General features: G+C 38.4%; 1 protein-coding gene across 1 annotated transcript in view; it reads left to right on the plus strand.

Annotated features, from left to right (window-relative positions):
• cux1a (cut-like homeobox 1a) overlaps positions 1-14,690 on the plus strand; it is a 214,417-nt gene that overhangs the window by 194,354 nt on the left and 5,373 nt on the right. Inside the window, exons 24-25 of the mRNA XM_067433652.1 lie at positions 6,505-6,693; positions 13,160-13,463. Coding sequence (XP_067289753.1) covers positions 6,505-6,693; positions 13,160-13,463 — 493 coding nt within the window. The remainder of the gene's footprint in view (positions 1-6,504; positions 6,694-13,159; positions 13,464-14,690) is intronic.

Below are 14,690 nucleotides of genomic sequence, written 5' to 3' on the forward strand. Positions count from 1 at the left end.
TGATCATAAATCCTCATCTGAGAATGATTAGTGAAGGATCATGTGACTGAAGACTGGAGGAATGATGATAAACTCAGCTTTGATCACAGGATATAAATTACATCTTAAAGTATGTTAAAATAGAAAATCATTCATTTAAATTGTAATAATATTTTCACAATAATGCTGTTTTTCCTGTATTTTTAATCAAATAAATGCAGGATTGAGGAGCAGGAGAGACTTCTTTCAAACATATTAAAAATAGTAACGTGTCCAAATCTAAATGCACAGTTTAATATTAACACTATAAATTCTCTTGTCATTTGAGGTGTAACATAAAGATAACATCATAAAATGTAAGTGTCTATCAGTTTATTTGCCAAACGTGGTAGTTTAGCTAATAATATCATCATCACTGTGGGAAATTGTCTCTGGCTTTACCATCACAAAGACATCACAAACCATATATAAGTGTACATAAAACACACAAGACAATATTACAGAACTGTGAACAGCATTGGGCACAAAAGGTAATGATAACTTTCTTCATTGCATGTGGTCTCCCTGATGGCAACAGGTGAAAGTCACCGTGAAGAGGGTGAGACACATCCCCTACTATCACTAAAGCCTTTGCTTGATTGTACATGTGTAGATCATTCAGATGTCTCTGTCACACTGGCTTCATTTACAGACTTCACACTCAAACTACTATAGGGCATGTTAAGGGAACACTCCTCCGTTTTTAGAAATAGGGCTTATTCAACTTCTTTCCTACATTTAGATATGTGGGCAAATGCATTTTTGTCTCAGTGCATGCGTTGGTTTAGTTTGGCAGGGTCGCCGCTAGCTTAGCTTAGCATAATGAATGGAATCCTATGTTGCCAGATAGCATGTCCCGAGTAAAAGGGATCCAAAAAAACAAACAAAAAAAACACCTAATTACTTCTTGTGGCCTCCGTATTCACAACGAGTACAAATAGCGATGCAGATTAAAGCACTATTCGCACGGGATCAGTATTATCTAGGGAGTTCTGTGATTTAGAAATGACTCCCCCACATCTGAGTTTTGCGGCGCATTCGCACGGGATAAGCAAGCCTGTGATTTTACTCGAATTTACTGACTTCTCCCGGATATGATGTCAAGACTTCGTTAGAGATATAGCTGTATGAAATCATAAACAGGCATCGATATCGTTTTGATTATTTTATAGTAATAAATGAACATAATTTCGTTCAGTTAGCGAACAGACGCCATGAACTGAGCTCAGACCAGCGGCAGGAATCTGATTTAATTTATCACGAGTGAGAAGCTAACGATATACGGCGGAAGATTCAGTTTCAAAGCTAAATATAACAGTGGCCATTTAAATGATCTTGTCCTTGTACTGTTCTGTTCTGTTTTTCATTAAGAACAGTATTGGTGTTAATATTAAACACACCATTCAATCAGTTTACTCCCAAAATTGGTACTCATTCTAAACTAAAAGTATAATCCGTGCGGCTGCACGGGAATTCATAACGTTGCAGATCATTACGCAGCCTCCATTCTTCGTGAAAGATAAAGATAGAAATGCTCACAGGGGAAAAAAAACATGCAAAAATGATATACGATTAGCCTAATCCTGGCCAAATCACAGAGATGCCGATTCGCACGGGACTACTATTATCACAGGACCTCGTGTTCGGCGAAATATGGTCGGTCATTTGCGGGGGAATTTTTACTTTACAAATGACAGACATGGCCGATTCGCACGGGATTAAGATCACAGACATTCTCTGCAATTATTACAAATCACCAGAGGTCCCCAGATAATACTAGTCCCGTGCGAATGGGGCTTAAGACTAGACGATTTTTTTCTGATTTCTTTTCTGATCGCCTGTGCTTCCCCATTATATAGTCCTAAGTCAATATCTGCCTATGAAATCGCCCAGTCTTAATCTGCATCGCTTTTGTTTTTTTGGATCACTTTTACTCAGGACATGCTAGCTGGCAACATAGGATTCCATTCATTATGCTAAGCTAAGCTAGCGGCGACCCTGCCACACTAAACCAACGCATGCACTGAGACAAAAATGCATTTGCCCACATATCTAAAAGTAGGAAAGAAGTTGAATAAGCCCTTTTTCTAAAAACGCTGGAGTGTTCCCTTTTTAAAAGTTCAAATACTCTTACATACAGAAAACTCCTGATCAAATGCAACCTTTGTTGAGCTTTCCTGCAAATGCTGTCGGTATTGTCTGAGCTGAGCATCTACGAGTGGGCGGATCCACAGCAGCCTTGGCTCTTTTGTTGTTTACCGTCATCATTAGTCTGTGTTCTCATTGGTTGGCTGGCATATCATGCAAATCGCTCACCGTAGAGGAAAAGATCTCGACCACTGAAAATCACATCGTATTTGAAACAAAACTAATTAGACCAAAATTAAATTGGCGGGAAAAAGATATAAGTGAAAATATTTTCATACACTCAAAAAAATGCTGGGTTAAAAATTACCCAAGTTGGGTTGAAAATGGACAAACCCAGCAACTGGGTTAAATGTTTGCTTTAAATAACCAAATTTCGGGGTTAAAACAACCCAATAGCTGGGTTTGTCCATTTTTAACCCAACTTGGGTTATTTTAAACCCAGCATGTTTTAGAGTGTAGTGTTTCTATTTTAACCCGATGGGAAATGTTTTAAGACTTACTGTAGCTATCCGAGGTTGTTAATTAATAGTATATGCATTTGTTGAAGTTAACATTTATTTCAACTTTTTTGTTTTTCAAGAAAACTTTTATTTTGATTTATTATTGTTCATTATATTTTATTTATAAAGGGTTAGTTGCATTTAGATTTTTTTTATTTTTATAAAAAACTATTTGTTAGGCCCTATTTATTTATGATATAATATTTATATTTAATATATTATATTTTTTAATTGTATTTATTTATTTATTTTTCATTTATTATAGTTAATTATGTTTTATTTATAAAGGGTTAATTGCATTTATATTTATTGGATTTTATTTATTTTCTAATATTATTTTTTAAGCCCCATGTATTTATGATATAATATTTATATTTAATATATCATTTATTTATTTATTTATTTTTAGAAATACTTCCGGAACTCAACACAAGTTACGTATCATAACCTACATTTAAGCTGTAATTGGTGGTTTTTATTTACAAATAAGGTTGGAAAATTAGCATTTAAATCCACACGTGTCATGTTTCTTATTTATCATCCATGATTTAGGTCTGTCTGTCGGATGAACTCAACATACATGATGCTTAATAGAGACAGTACATCATGAGGACGATACATGTACAGTGTCCTCCACTAATATTGATAAATATGATCAAAGGCGGCTGTGAAAATAAATCTGCATTGTTTATCCTTTTGATCTTTCATTCAAACAATTCACAAAATGCAAACCTTTCATTGAAGTGAAACAAGTGGAGGGAAACTCACATTATGAAATCAATGTTTTTCTCCAATGCATGTTGGCCACAAATATTGGCACCCCTCCTCGCTCATCCAGAAACAAACTCCAGCATATTCAGTGTTCAGACACGACTGGAGCTTCAGACGGGACCTGGTTCTGTGGTCACATGACACTAAAACAAGAGCTTTTGGGCGGCAAACCCACCAGATGGAAATTAAAGCAGCGGTTAAATACACCGCTGGATCTTTAATGCTGTGGCCTGTTTTTTTGGTGGAGGTCCTGGACTTTTTGTTCACACACATGGCATTATGGATTCTAATACCAGCAGATAAAACATCAAAACCTGCTAGAAATCTTATAATGGGACGTGGTTGGGTCTTCCATCAGGACAATGATCCAGAACAAACATCAGAAATGAGTCCCTGAGCACAAAATGACGGATCGGGAGAGATTGTGTTTGGAGAAATGGGATCTGATCTCCAAACTCATCAGGCATTACAGAAGAAGACTCAGAGCTGCTATCCTGGGGAAAGGACGGGGCAATAATTGGGTGACACTAGAGGACATCAGATTTTTTTTTAATGAAAGATCAAAAGAATAAACAACGCAGATTTATTTCCAGAGCCGCCTTTGCTCATATTTACCAAGCGTGCCGATATGAGTGGAGGACACTGTAATAATGTCTCTCCTCGTGAGAGGACAGGTGGAGGACAGTTTGCTTTAGCTTTTAATGGCCGTCCACTCCGACTGTCCCTGTTATAATTAATGAGAGGTCGAACGAGAATGTCACACTGGACACAGCTACTTTCACCTTCACCGTTTGTTCTAACTCACATCAACCTCATGTTCAAAAGAGATTTGACCGAAAGCGCTTTGTCTTTGTGAACTTTGTGTTCACACTTTCTTCTTTTAAAGTCATGTGATCTCACACACACACACACACACACACACACACACACTCAAAATATATAACAAAGGAAAGTGTGGTTATATCGTACAGACGATGCCTCGGCGTGATGCTGTGACAGTCTCTTTCATCTCACAGATCCTCATTTCCCAATGTGATTTTTTTGTCTCGGGAGCAGCAGAGATTTGTTGTGCTCTGTAGAGGTATTGACCTGTGTAAAGTGCAGAACGTAAAGACGAGTCTACGGGGAGAGAGAGAGGGAAGTAATCTTCTGGGATCTCAGGCTTTTGTTTTACTCTGGGGAACGTTTCCTTTTTGAGCGTAGACGGATCGCAGTGATTGCCGAGAGGATTCGGGTGCCTTTTATTTAGAAGGGGAAAAATTGTTGAAAGCTTTTGAAAGCACCTCGTCTTGAAGGTGGAGGTTAAAAGCGAAAATCAGCAGGGTTTGTTTGATCAAACTTTGATGCCATAGTACAATAAAATCATTGTTTTTTATTTTTTATAATAGTGGCACAGAATAAATAAAATGCAATTACTGTGGCCTCAAAACACATTTAGACACTTAAGAAAGTTCAACTGTACACTGTAGACACGAACCCTCAAAATAAGTTTGAGTAGAGCCAACTTAAATTTAACAAATTAGGCACTTTTATGAGTATTTAGAACTTTATTTTTATCCCAGAGTTCTCAAAACTGACACATTTTAAGTAAATCTGAATAGTTTCATTGTTTTGAGTTTTATGATTGTGTTTCTTTTCATTTAGACGAACTTAAATTTAACCGAAACTGGGCTGGGATTTCCATTTCCCAGCATCCTTTACCATGGCACTCAGTAAATGCTAAAATTAAGTGTTATAGTATGTTTTTGTGTGTGTGCAAGATTAGCGTTAAGCGGGAGATTTTAGTCATGGTTAATGTTTTGTTATTTTGTAGGGTCTCCATCATGTGATGAGAGGAGCGTGAGCTTAGTTTGAGAACAGATACGTGTTAAATGTATTATATTGCAGGTGCTAAGCTAATGCTACCAAAGCATTGTGTGACCAATTAGCAAGGTGGCATTTATTGAATTAGCTAATTAAAGCTAGTCGTTTCCACTACAAAATGTGAGATTACATGTTATGTTTAAGTTAAATGTATGAATTAGCTTACTTAAATACTTCAAGTTCAGAGCAATTTCTGCTTACCGTATTTACCGGACTATAACTCGCTCCAGAGTATAAGTCGCATCAGTCAAAAAAATGCGTCATGAAGAGGAAAAAAACATCTATAAGTCGCATTAGGGCAGAAGCAGTGCTGTGCATAATCGAGCAGAAGAAAGAAAGTTTGAAGTGAGTGAGATACTTGTGAGGGACTGATGAAAAGCAGACGTTACTTTAACTGTAAAGAAGAAAACAAAGACAGCTAATCGCGGACTGAAAGCAAGAAGGCCGAGCTGAAGGAACGAGTCCACAGATTAAACGCTCAGCCGCGCGAGACAAACGCTGCTAGTGTGAATCGTTCTCGGCTGCATATTTTACTACATGCAGTTTGTAATTTGCAGAATATGATTTTCTTTATGAGGGCATTTTGTTTGTGTTCAGTCTTTCTTGTCTTTAAGTTAATATTTCAGGTAACAGTTTTTTCTGCTCTCAGTTAATTTTTTCAGGGGTTAGGCTACAGGAGCAGCATAGAGCGCCGGCTGTAGACGTAGATAAATGTTTATTCTTGTCAGTCAGTATGAATTAAATTTGATATATAAGTCGCACCGGACTATAAGTTGCAGGACCAGCCAAACTATGAAAAAAAGTGACTTATAGTCCGGAAAATAGGTTACTTAAACATTAACTTATTTCTTTTAGTTTTGCCAACATATGAATTAGCTTACTCAAATATTTCAAGTTCAGAGCAATGCAAATCAGTTCTGCTTACTTAAACTTTAACTTATTTTTTTGTTTGTTTTGCCAACATATCCAGGTTAACAGTGTGTCTTGCATTACATAAAATGTCAAACCAAGTGCACAACACACACACACACACACACACATACACACACACACACACACACACACACACACACACACACAAAAGCAATTTAGCACAAAATATGTCAGTAAATGATAAAACAATATATTGAGTATTTGTACACGTTCAGGTCGTCCAGCGTTATTGGAACGTGCTCACATGGAGGTTTCCTGCTTGTGTTTCCAGGCCAGCGTCTGTTTGGAGAGAGCATTCTGGGTTTGACGCAGGGCTCTGTGTCGGATCTGCTGGCCCGGCCCAAGCCCTGGCACAAGCTCAGCCTGAAGGGTCGCGAGCCGTTCGTACGCATGCAGCTGTGGCTGAGCGACCCGCGCAACGTGGAGAAGCTCATGGACATGAAGCGGATGGAAAAGAAAGGTAATCTGGCCACCCCCCAGCGCAGACCTGTTAGCAATCGTCCGTGTTGTTTCCAGAGCAGGACAGGAACTAAAACATTTACTCGAGTTCTGTACTTAAGTTCACTTCTTGAGTATCTGTACTTTACTGGAGTATTATATTTTCTGTAAACTTATGACTTTAGCTTCACTCCATCTGAAAGACAAATATCGTCCTCTTTACTCCACTACATTTCTATCAAGGTCCTCGAAGTGGAAAGTCGTTTCTGTCGCAGCTTTGAAAGTCAGCGGATGATTTTTTTCTTCTTTAAAAGGTGTTTGGGTTTTTGCAGAAAGCCTTTCAGGAATCACTCTTGTAGAGTCTCGTGAAGTTCAATGATTTCACAGCATTTATTAAACACTGATTTATAGTTTAGAGCAAAATGGAAGAAGACGGATGTCCAAATGCTCATTTAGTGGAGTATTCACATAAACAAAGTTGATTCTGTCTTCAGTGAAGGTGAACAGTGTGAGAATATCAGATGTGTATCAGTGTATTGGATCCGAGCATTCGGCCTTAAAGTGACAGCGCTTTATAAAGAGCTTTGTAACTTTTCTACAAGTATTTAAATGAGTTTAAGTTAGTCGTGTGCTAGTGTGTCAGATGGAGCATCACTGACTGGCTTAAACCATGATGGCATAGTGTGCATTTATACAACTATAATAATAAAATAATGCACTGACATAGAAAAGAAAATTTACTTTTGATACTTAAGTACTTTTGAAATCAAATACTTCTGTACTTTTACTTCAGTAAAAATCTGTTTTTACAACTTTCACTTGTAACGGAGTAATATTTAACTAGTAGTACTGTTACTTTTACTCCAGTAATGAAGTTGTGTACTCTGTCCAGCTCTGGTTGTTTCAGAATGCTTTTATTTCGGTGTTTATTAAAGCGCGTCACGGTTTGTTCAGTGTTGCTTGAGTTGGCAGGTCTTTTCCAAAGACTTCTGTCTGCTGAGGAGTTTTATTTCTTTGCTCTTGTTTTATCGCTTGACGTTGGAGTTGTGCAGATTGCCTGATCCACAGCGATCACTTGCGTTGAGTTGGGCTTGTGCTCGCGTGTGCCCGATCTGGGCCGGGTCCATGTTAAACCTGCTGGACCTGGAGCCACTAATGTCATGTTTAAAAGAACAGCACTGATGTGAAAAAAAGAGCATGCTTTTGTAATAAATAACCATTTTTGTTATTCTGCAGAATTACTTGAGCCACTTGTGACTTTTTTTTTCTAATGTGATATGTAAAATGATAATTGTGTTATTTTCAAATTGCTCCTTGCCATTAGAGCATCTTATAGTGGATTAAAGCCGCTGGATTACAATACTGTTCAAAGGTTTGGGGTTGGTAAGATTATTATTTTTTAAAATCTTATCCTTCAGTCGCGGGTAAAATTTACCCGAAGCCCTAAAATTGTACTTCATTTTTTCGTCCAGAAAGCTTATTTTCATTTTAGTTTGATTTAAAAAAAATGCAATTTTTTTTAATGCACTATTTTTTAAGATTTTTTGTTAATTTGTATTTTATTCAGCGTTAAATCACTGGATTTTATCAATAAATAATAATTTAAGCACATTCACTTAAATTCAAAACACACAATTTCATGCATAACCTTTTAATTCAGCTCAGAATCTCTCACAATGGGTGTCTCTGCTGACCTCTTGTGGAAAAATAATAGTAATATAAGATGATATTTCATGACTCTTGATGGCCTTATAGCTCTATAATGGAGCGGATGAGCTGTTCCTCTGAGTCCTTAACTCAGTTTCTTCAGTATGCATTCAGAGACACGTGGAGACATTATAAAGTCATTTTTTGGTAAAGTTTGAGTTTTTTTTTTTTTTTTTTTTGAGCATTTTCTGTTTTTCTGTGTGTACTGAAGCATTCCTCCATTCATTTCTAAGGGGGTCAAATTGAGCCGTGAGGGGAAGGATTTTTACTTTTATTAAATTTCAACCACATAAACTCCTCAAATCCAGTAAATTATTTTCTGTGTATTCGTGGTTAAAGTGCGACATAAGTCCTAAAGTCTTGACCACTCAGATAAACACTCAGAAAAACACAAAAAATGACCCAAGGGGTGGATGAGAGTGACAGAAGTTTCTCATGCTCGTCAAGGCTGCGTTTTATTTGATCATAAAATTCAGTACAAACACTAATATTATGAAATATTATTACAATCTAAAATACCTGTGTTCTCTATCTGAATAAATGTAATTTATTCCTGAATTTATGATCATTACTCCAGTCTTCAGTGTCAAACTAATCACAGTTACATCAATTAAACTAAAGTTACACGATATAGAGTAATACTCAAAAAAATCTGTATTTTTCTCCAGAACTGTTATCCATATTTACACTCAGCACCTGCTAATTATCGTTAGCCGTGTGTGTGTGTGTGTGTGTGTGTGTGTGGGCATGTTTTTGTGACATATGAGGACACAAATGTGTATAATGCCATTGGTATGACACAGGTATTACAGGAGAGGGTGAAATATGAGGACATTACCCATGGCCCCACTTTTCAAAAGGCTTATAAATCACACAGGAGGAGTTTTTATTAGAAAGTAAAAATGCAGAATGTTTCCTGTGATGGGTAGGTGTAGGGGCTGTGTGTGTGGTGTGTGTGTGTGTGTGAAGGGTAGGTTTAGGGGCAGTGTAAGGGGATAGAAAATACGGTTTGTACAGTATAAAAGCCATTACGCCTATGGAATGTCCCCACATTTCACAAAAACAAATGTGTGTGTGTGTGTGTGTTTATCCAGTATTGATTCCAGCCGGCGCAGGAGTTGCAGAAAACAATCTTTAAGCTGCCTCTCGTCAGCGCGCCTCACTTTAATGTGAAGAGATGCGCGAGCTGCCGGAGATGAGCCGGTCAGGCCGAGGGAGGCCTGATGGGCTGTTTGATTGCTCTTTTTTTCCCTCTCTAATAGCCCAGATGTGTCCTCTGGCTGCCGAATGGGCCGCACATGCTCACATGGCTCCGCTGTCTGGATTGATGAGGGTGGGAGTTGTCAGTTTGGTGATCGGCTGTGACAGGCTGATGGCTCTTTGGGGCTGGCTTACTTAAAGTCCACTGCACCCAGATCCGGGCCCGCGCCTGCGAGCTCGCAGCAGGCCAAGTGAACATTCCTGGAGTCATTAGGCCTGTTTAACACTCCTCTCAGGCTAAAAGTGACATTACTGGTGCTCCCTGGGTGAGGATGACGATGATGGTTTTGTTATGAGTCAGGCTTTGCGGTTCGTTTGGGCAAAACTCAGGGGGATCTCCTCATTAGAGTGAAACTGGCTCCGCTTTACCCCTCAAGCCCACTCTGCGCTTGCCAGGGACGGAAAGCAACAGCTTTGCTGTCGTGCTCTTTCTGTCTGTTTTTGTCTCTCACCACCTCGCCGTCTTTTGCTCTGGCTTTTCAGAAAAGAGTACGAGTTTGACCTCGACGCCGGCTGGAGGCACAAAGCAAATTAGCCTTTGCTTGGCCCTTGTTCGGAGAGTTTTAGCCACCAGCGGAATCTTTTACCATCGCTGTTGCCGACGGCTCCTCTTCAACACACACTGAAATGACAAATCTCACACACAGCTGTGCTGTTTTTAATCAGAACAGGGATATTAATGTGCCTGCTGTCTGTTTGTGCTCATTATTGAAAGACATACTGGTTACACAGTGTTATCGTTACTGTACATCGCTCTTATTGAGCTGTAAATTGTTAGAAGGAGTGATTTTACTGGAACTGACGCATTATTTTATTAATATTGTGAGATATTTTTACAATTGTTTTCTATGTGAATATGTAGTGTAATTTATTCCTGTGATCAAAGCTGAATTTATCATCATTCCTCCAGTCTTCAGAGTCACATGATCCTTCACTAATCATTCTCAGATGAGACATTTCTGATCTATTTCAGTGTTGAAAACAGTTCATATTTTTGTGGAAACCTTTATTTATTTGAAATATGAATTGAAATTTAACAGTATAAATGTTACTTTTGATCAAATTATTATGATATACAAAAACATTTCTGTAGCTGCTCTAACTTTGTGACAGCGATAAACAATGACGTTTAATAGAGATCTTCAACCTTCTTTAACCGGCTCTCGCATAAAAAATCTAAGTTGGGACCACTTTACTTTATTTAAATTAACATAATTTACTAAAAAAAAAAATGCTCAAAACAGCCAATGTGGAGTATTATGTTATTATGTGGAATAAATAAAAACACATGCACAGAATTATGAAAGCACAGTTCAACTCAGATCCTCAGCTTCTCTTTAACATTGAGCCCTGATGAATCTGCCTCTTGTTTGGGGAGTTTTTATTCATTTATGGTTGTTTTTGCAATGCTGGAGGACTCAAATGTCTAAACCAAATTCACAAAGCCCTCCTGATGCAATAATAATAATAATAATATTAGTAATCAGAGACTGCCCCCTACTGACCAAAGAGAAATACAGCAATCAAGCGTTTTATTGACTGTAATTTCATCTATAGCAGTGGTTCCCAAACCTGTCCTGTTTCCCTCATCAGACACACCTGATCCAACTCATCAGCTCATTGGTAGAGATGGCAAGACCTGAAGTGGGTGTGTGTGATGAGGGAGACATATAAACGGTGCAGTGCTGGGGACAGGTTTGGGAACCACTGATCGATAGCCAGTGGCGTAACTTTGTTTTAAAAAATGGGTGGGACAGTCTCACGAAAATGCAAATAAATAGTACGAGTGTGCAATCTCGTGGAATGTATATGTCAAAATGAGCGTTTGTGTGCATGGTACGCGGTTTTTCACGTGCAAATGATATGCAGTTTATGGCGTATTATGGGGGGGGGGGTAGCATTGCTAATACAATGTTATATCAGATGTCAAATATATACAATAACAATTGTAGAAAAAATTGTATGAAGCTGTCCATAAATCAATTAAATAGTTAATTTATTGATATAGATTTTATATATTGCTTATTTAATTATTGCATCTAAACACAGTATAGCATTGTGCCAAGATTTTTCACGCGAATAAAGGCATAAATTTGCACTTCGCTTATAATCCCTGGTCTAGTCTGTTAAACGTGTCAGAAGTTCTCGTTTCTAATCTGCCCTCGTAGCCTATTTTTTCTCTCATCAAAACCGAATATCATCAGTACATCAAGAGCAGGGACAGTTTTTGTGCATTTTGTTTCGTGCTTTCACCGGAACAAATAGAAAATCTCTGCAACGGCGTTAAGCGTTAGATTAAAGCGCTCGTCTGTGTGAAGACTGCACAACCTTAAATAAACTTATTTAATAATAATAATAATAATAATAATAATAGATTTAATTTATAATGCACATTTCATTCCAAAGAATCTCAAAGTGCAACAATGGAAAAAGGGAAAAATAAATAACTAAAATGAATAAAAAGTAAAAATACAAAAAAATACAAACAATCAACATATAAAAGTCTTTCTGAACAGAAAAGTCTTCAGTTGAGCTTTAAACTGGTCCATTTACCAAACGAATGAAATGATGCTCTTTTAGTTAACCAGAGATGTTGTGTTTTTATTAGTTAGGTTCATCCGTGCAGCAAGATGTTTCAAAAAGTGGTGGGGACATGTCCCACCGTCCCACCCGCAAATTACGCCGATGTCTATAGCATCCAACACACTGTATAGACAACAAAGGGGGCACGATTGACACCATACCCCCCCAACATTAAAAGTGTTGACCAATCAATACCAAGGGGGTAATCTAGCGCTCGGAAAGCGTTCACCCATAGGGGCGGCCATTGCTAACCAAGCCATCACCTGCTGTTAGCATCCCATTGACTCCCATTCATTTTTGAGTCACTTTGACAGTGAATAACTTTACATCTGAGACGTTTAAAGACTCCATTTGTCCATTGTTTATTTCTAAAGGAACACGACAATGCATAAAAGGCTCCATTACCTTGTATCTTACACTATCGCCCCGCAGAAGCTGTTTTTGTAAAAATAGGCTAACGATTGCGTCATAACCAACGCGACTCTGTCGCACAGTAGAGAAATTACCGTATAGACCTGAGGAGACGCTCGCAGGCAATCTTTTACTGTCTATGAGACAGTCGGGGGGACGTGGAGACATAAAGTCTGATAAAGTCAAGGGAGAAGAATGAGGAGAAGCCCATAGTGAGCCAAAAGCAACGGGAGAAAACATTTACACAACGTGATTCAGATTTTACTTTCCACAACTACTAGAAGACCTACAGCTGTCCGACAGGTTACTCACGACACATCTACGTCCTCAAGCTCCGTCTGAGCCTGCATAGTTCGCTCAGCCGTCAGGAAGGGAGTGCCTCTAATTTCGCCGTTGAAGTCTATGGGGTCGCTGTGTCCATTTCTTTTACTGTCTATGATCAATACAAGCTAATCGTATATCCTGTGGATTGGCGGATGTGCATTCTCTGATTGTATTTACAGCTGTTCTCCATGTGTGTTTTTCAGCCTACATGAAGAGACGCCACAGCTCCATCGGCGAGAGTCATTCGCTGGATAGTGGTCTGTCAGGAAGTGACATCACTCAGTGTGCCAGCCCCCAGCATCTGTCCCAGCATCCTCAGCATCAGCATCAGCAGCCGCAGCAGCCCCAGCTGAAGAAGCCCCGTGTGGTTCTGGCTCCGGAAGAGAAGGAAGCCCTGAAGCGAGCCTATCAGCAGAAGCCTTACCCCTCCCCGAAAACCATCGAGGAGTTAGCGAGCCAGCTCAACCTCAAAACCAGCACCGTCATCAACTGGTTTCACAACTACAGGTACATTTTCAGCCCTTAAAGGGACAGTTCATCATTTACTCACCCTCAAGTGGCTCCAAACATGTATGAAAGTAACCAAATATTTGATGGGCCCATAGTATATTTCCCTAGCCTTGATGGCAGCTGAACTCAGCCCCGTCCACAACATCTGAGCTCGGGCAGTTTGGTCTGGACTCGCTCCATAGAGGAGCAATTATGCCTGAACAGAAACTGACCAATGAAATCATCAGGGCAGGCTTTAGACGATGACGGACAGATAATAAAACTTTTGAACACTTTTGCACAGGATGAAGATGTCCAAAATTGTCTTAAAATATCAATTTGTTTTCATTTAGTTTTGCTCTTTAGAAGCAACAGAAGATACTTACATGTTTCCCGGAAGACAAATTAAGTACAATTTACCTTCATCTACAAATTCAAAAGTTTTTACCCCCGGCTCTTAATGCGTAGGCCCTATCATGACAGCAGGCGCACAGCAGACAGTTCATCATTTACTCACCCCCAAGTGGCTCCAAACATGTATGAAAGAAGATATTTTTAAGATTGTCACTAACCAGTTGACATAGTGTTTTTCCCATACTATGGAAGTCAGTGCGGCCCGTCAGCTGTTGGTTATATTCTTCTAAATATCACCTTGTTCAGCAGAAGAAAGAAATTCATACAGTTTTCGAACAACTTGAGGGTGAGTAAATGATGACAGAATTTTGATTTTTGGGTGAACTGTCCCTTTAAGGCTGTTCACACAAAAAAACAATAACTATTTAGGTGCTAGTTGCTTTATTTCACTTATTCCATTCAAAAAGTGAAACTTGTATGATATATTTCAAACCTTGTAGTATGAATTCTGTTTTTTCCGTTTTAATTTTTGCAGGTTCCTTTTTTCCCGTTTTAATTTTTGGGATTTTTATTTTTTTTTACCCTTTACTGTTATTTTAGTCAAAAAAGAGTGTGCTTTTAATGTTAATATAATAGAACGTAAAACAAAAAATAGGAATGACCTTACATTTTTTGAGGTAACAAACCACATTTACTTTTTAGGACAAACACTGCATGATGCAACATAACACTGCTCTTCAAATATTAATGGTTATGAGCTTTAAACTTTCCAGTAAAATACATTATATTAGTTTATATAAGTTAAAATGAAAGTGCTCCATTAGCTTTTTCTTTCAAGTAAATTTTTTTTAAGAACTAAAAAAAAATCATAAATCATCTTACATACAGTAC

The sequence above is a fragment of the Pseudorasbora parva genome, chromosome 23 (genome assembly GCF_024679245.1).
Source record: "Pseudorasbora parva isolate DD20220531a chromosome 23, ASM2467924v1, whole genome shotgun sequence".
NCBI classification, from domain to species: domain Eukaryota; kingdom Metazoa; phylum Chordata; class Actinopteri; order Cypriniformes; family Gobionidae; genus Pseudorasbora; species Pseudorasbora parva.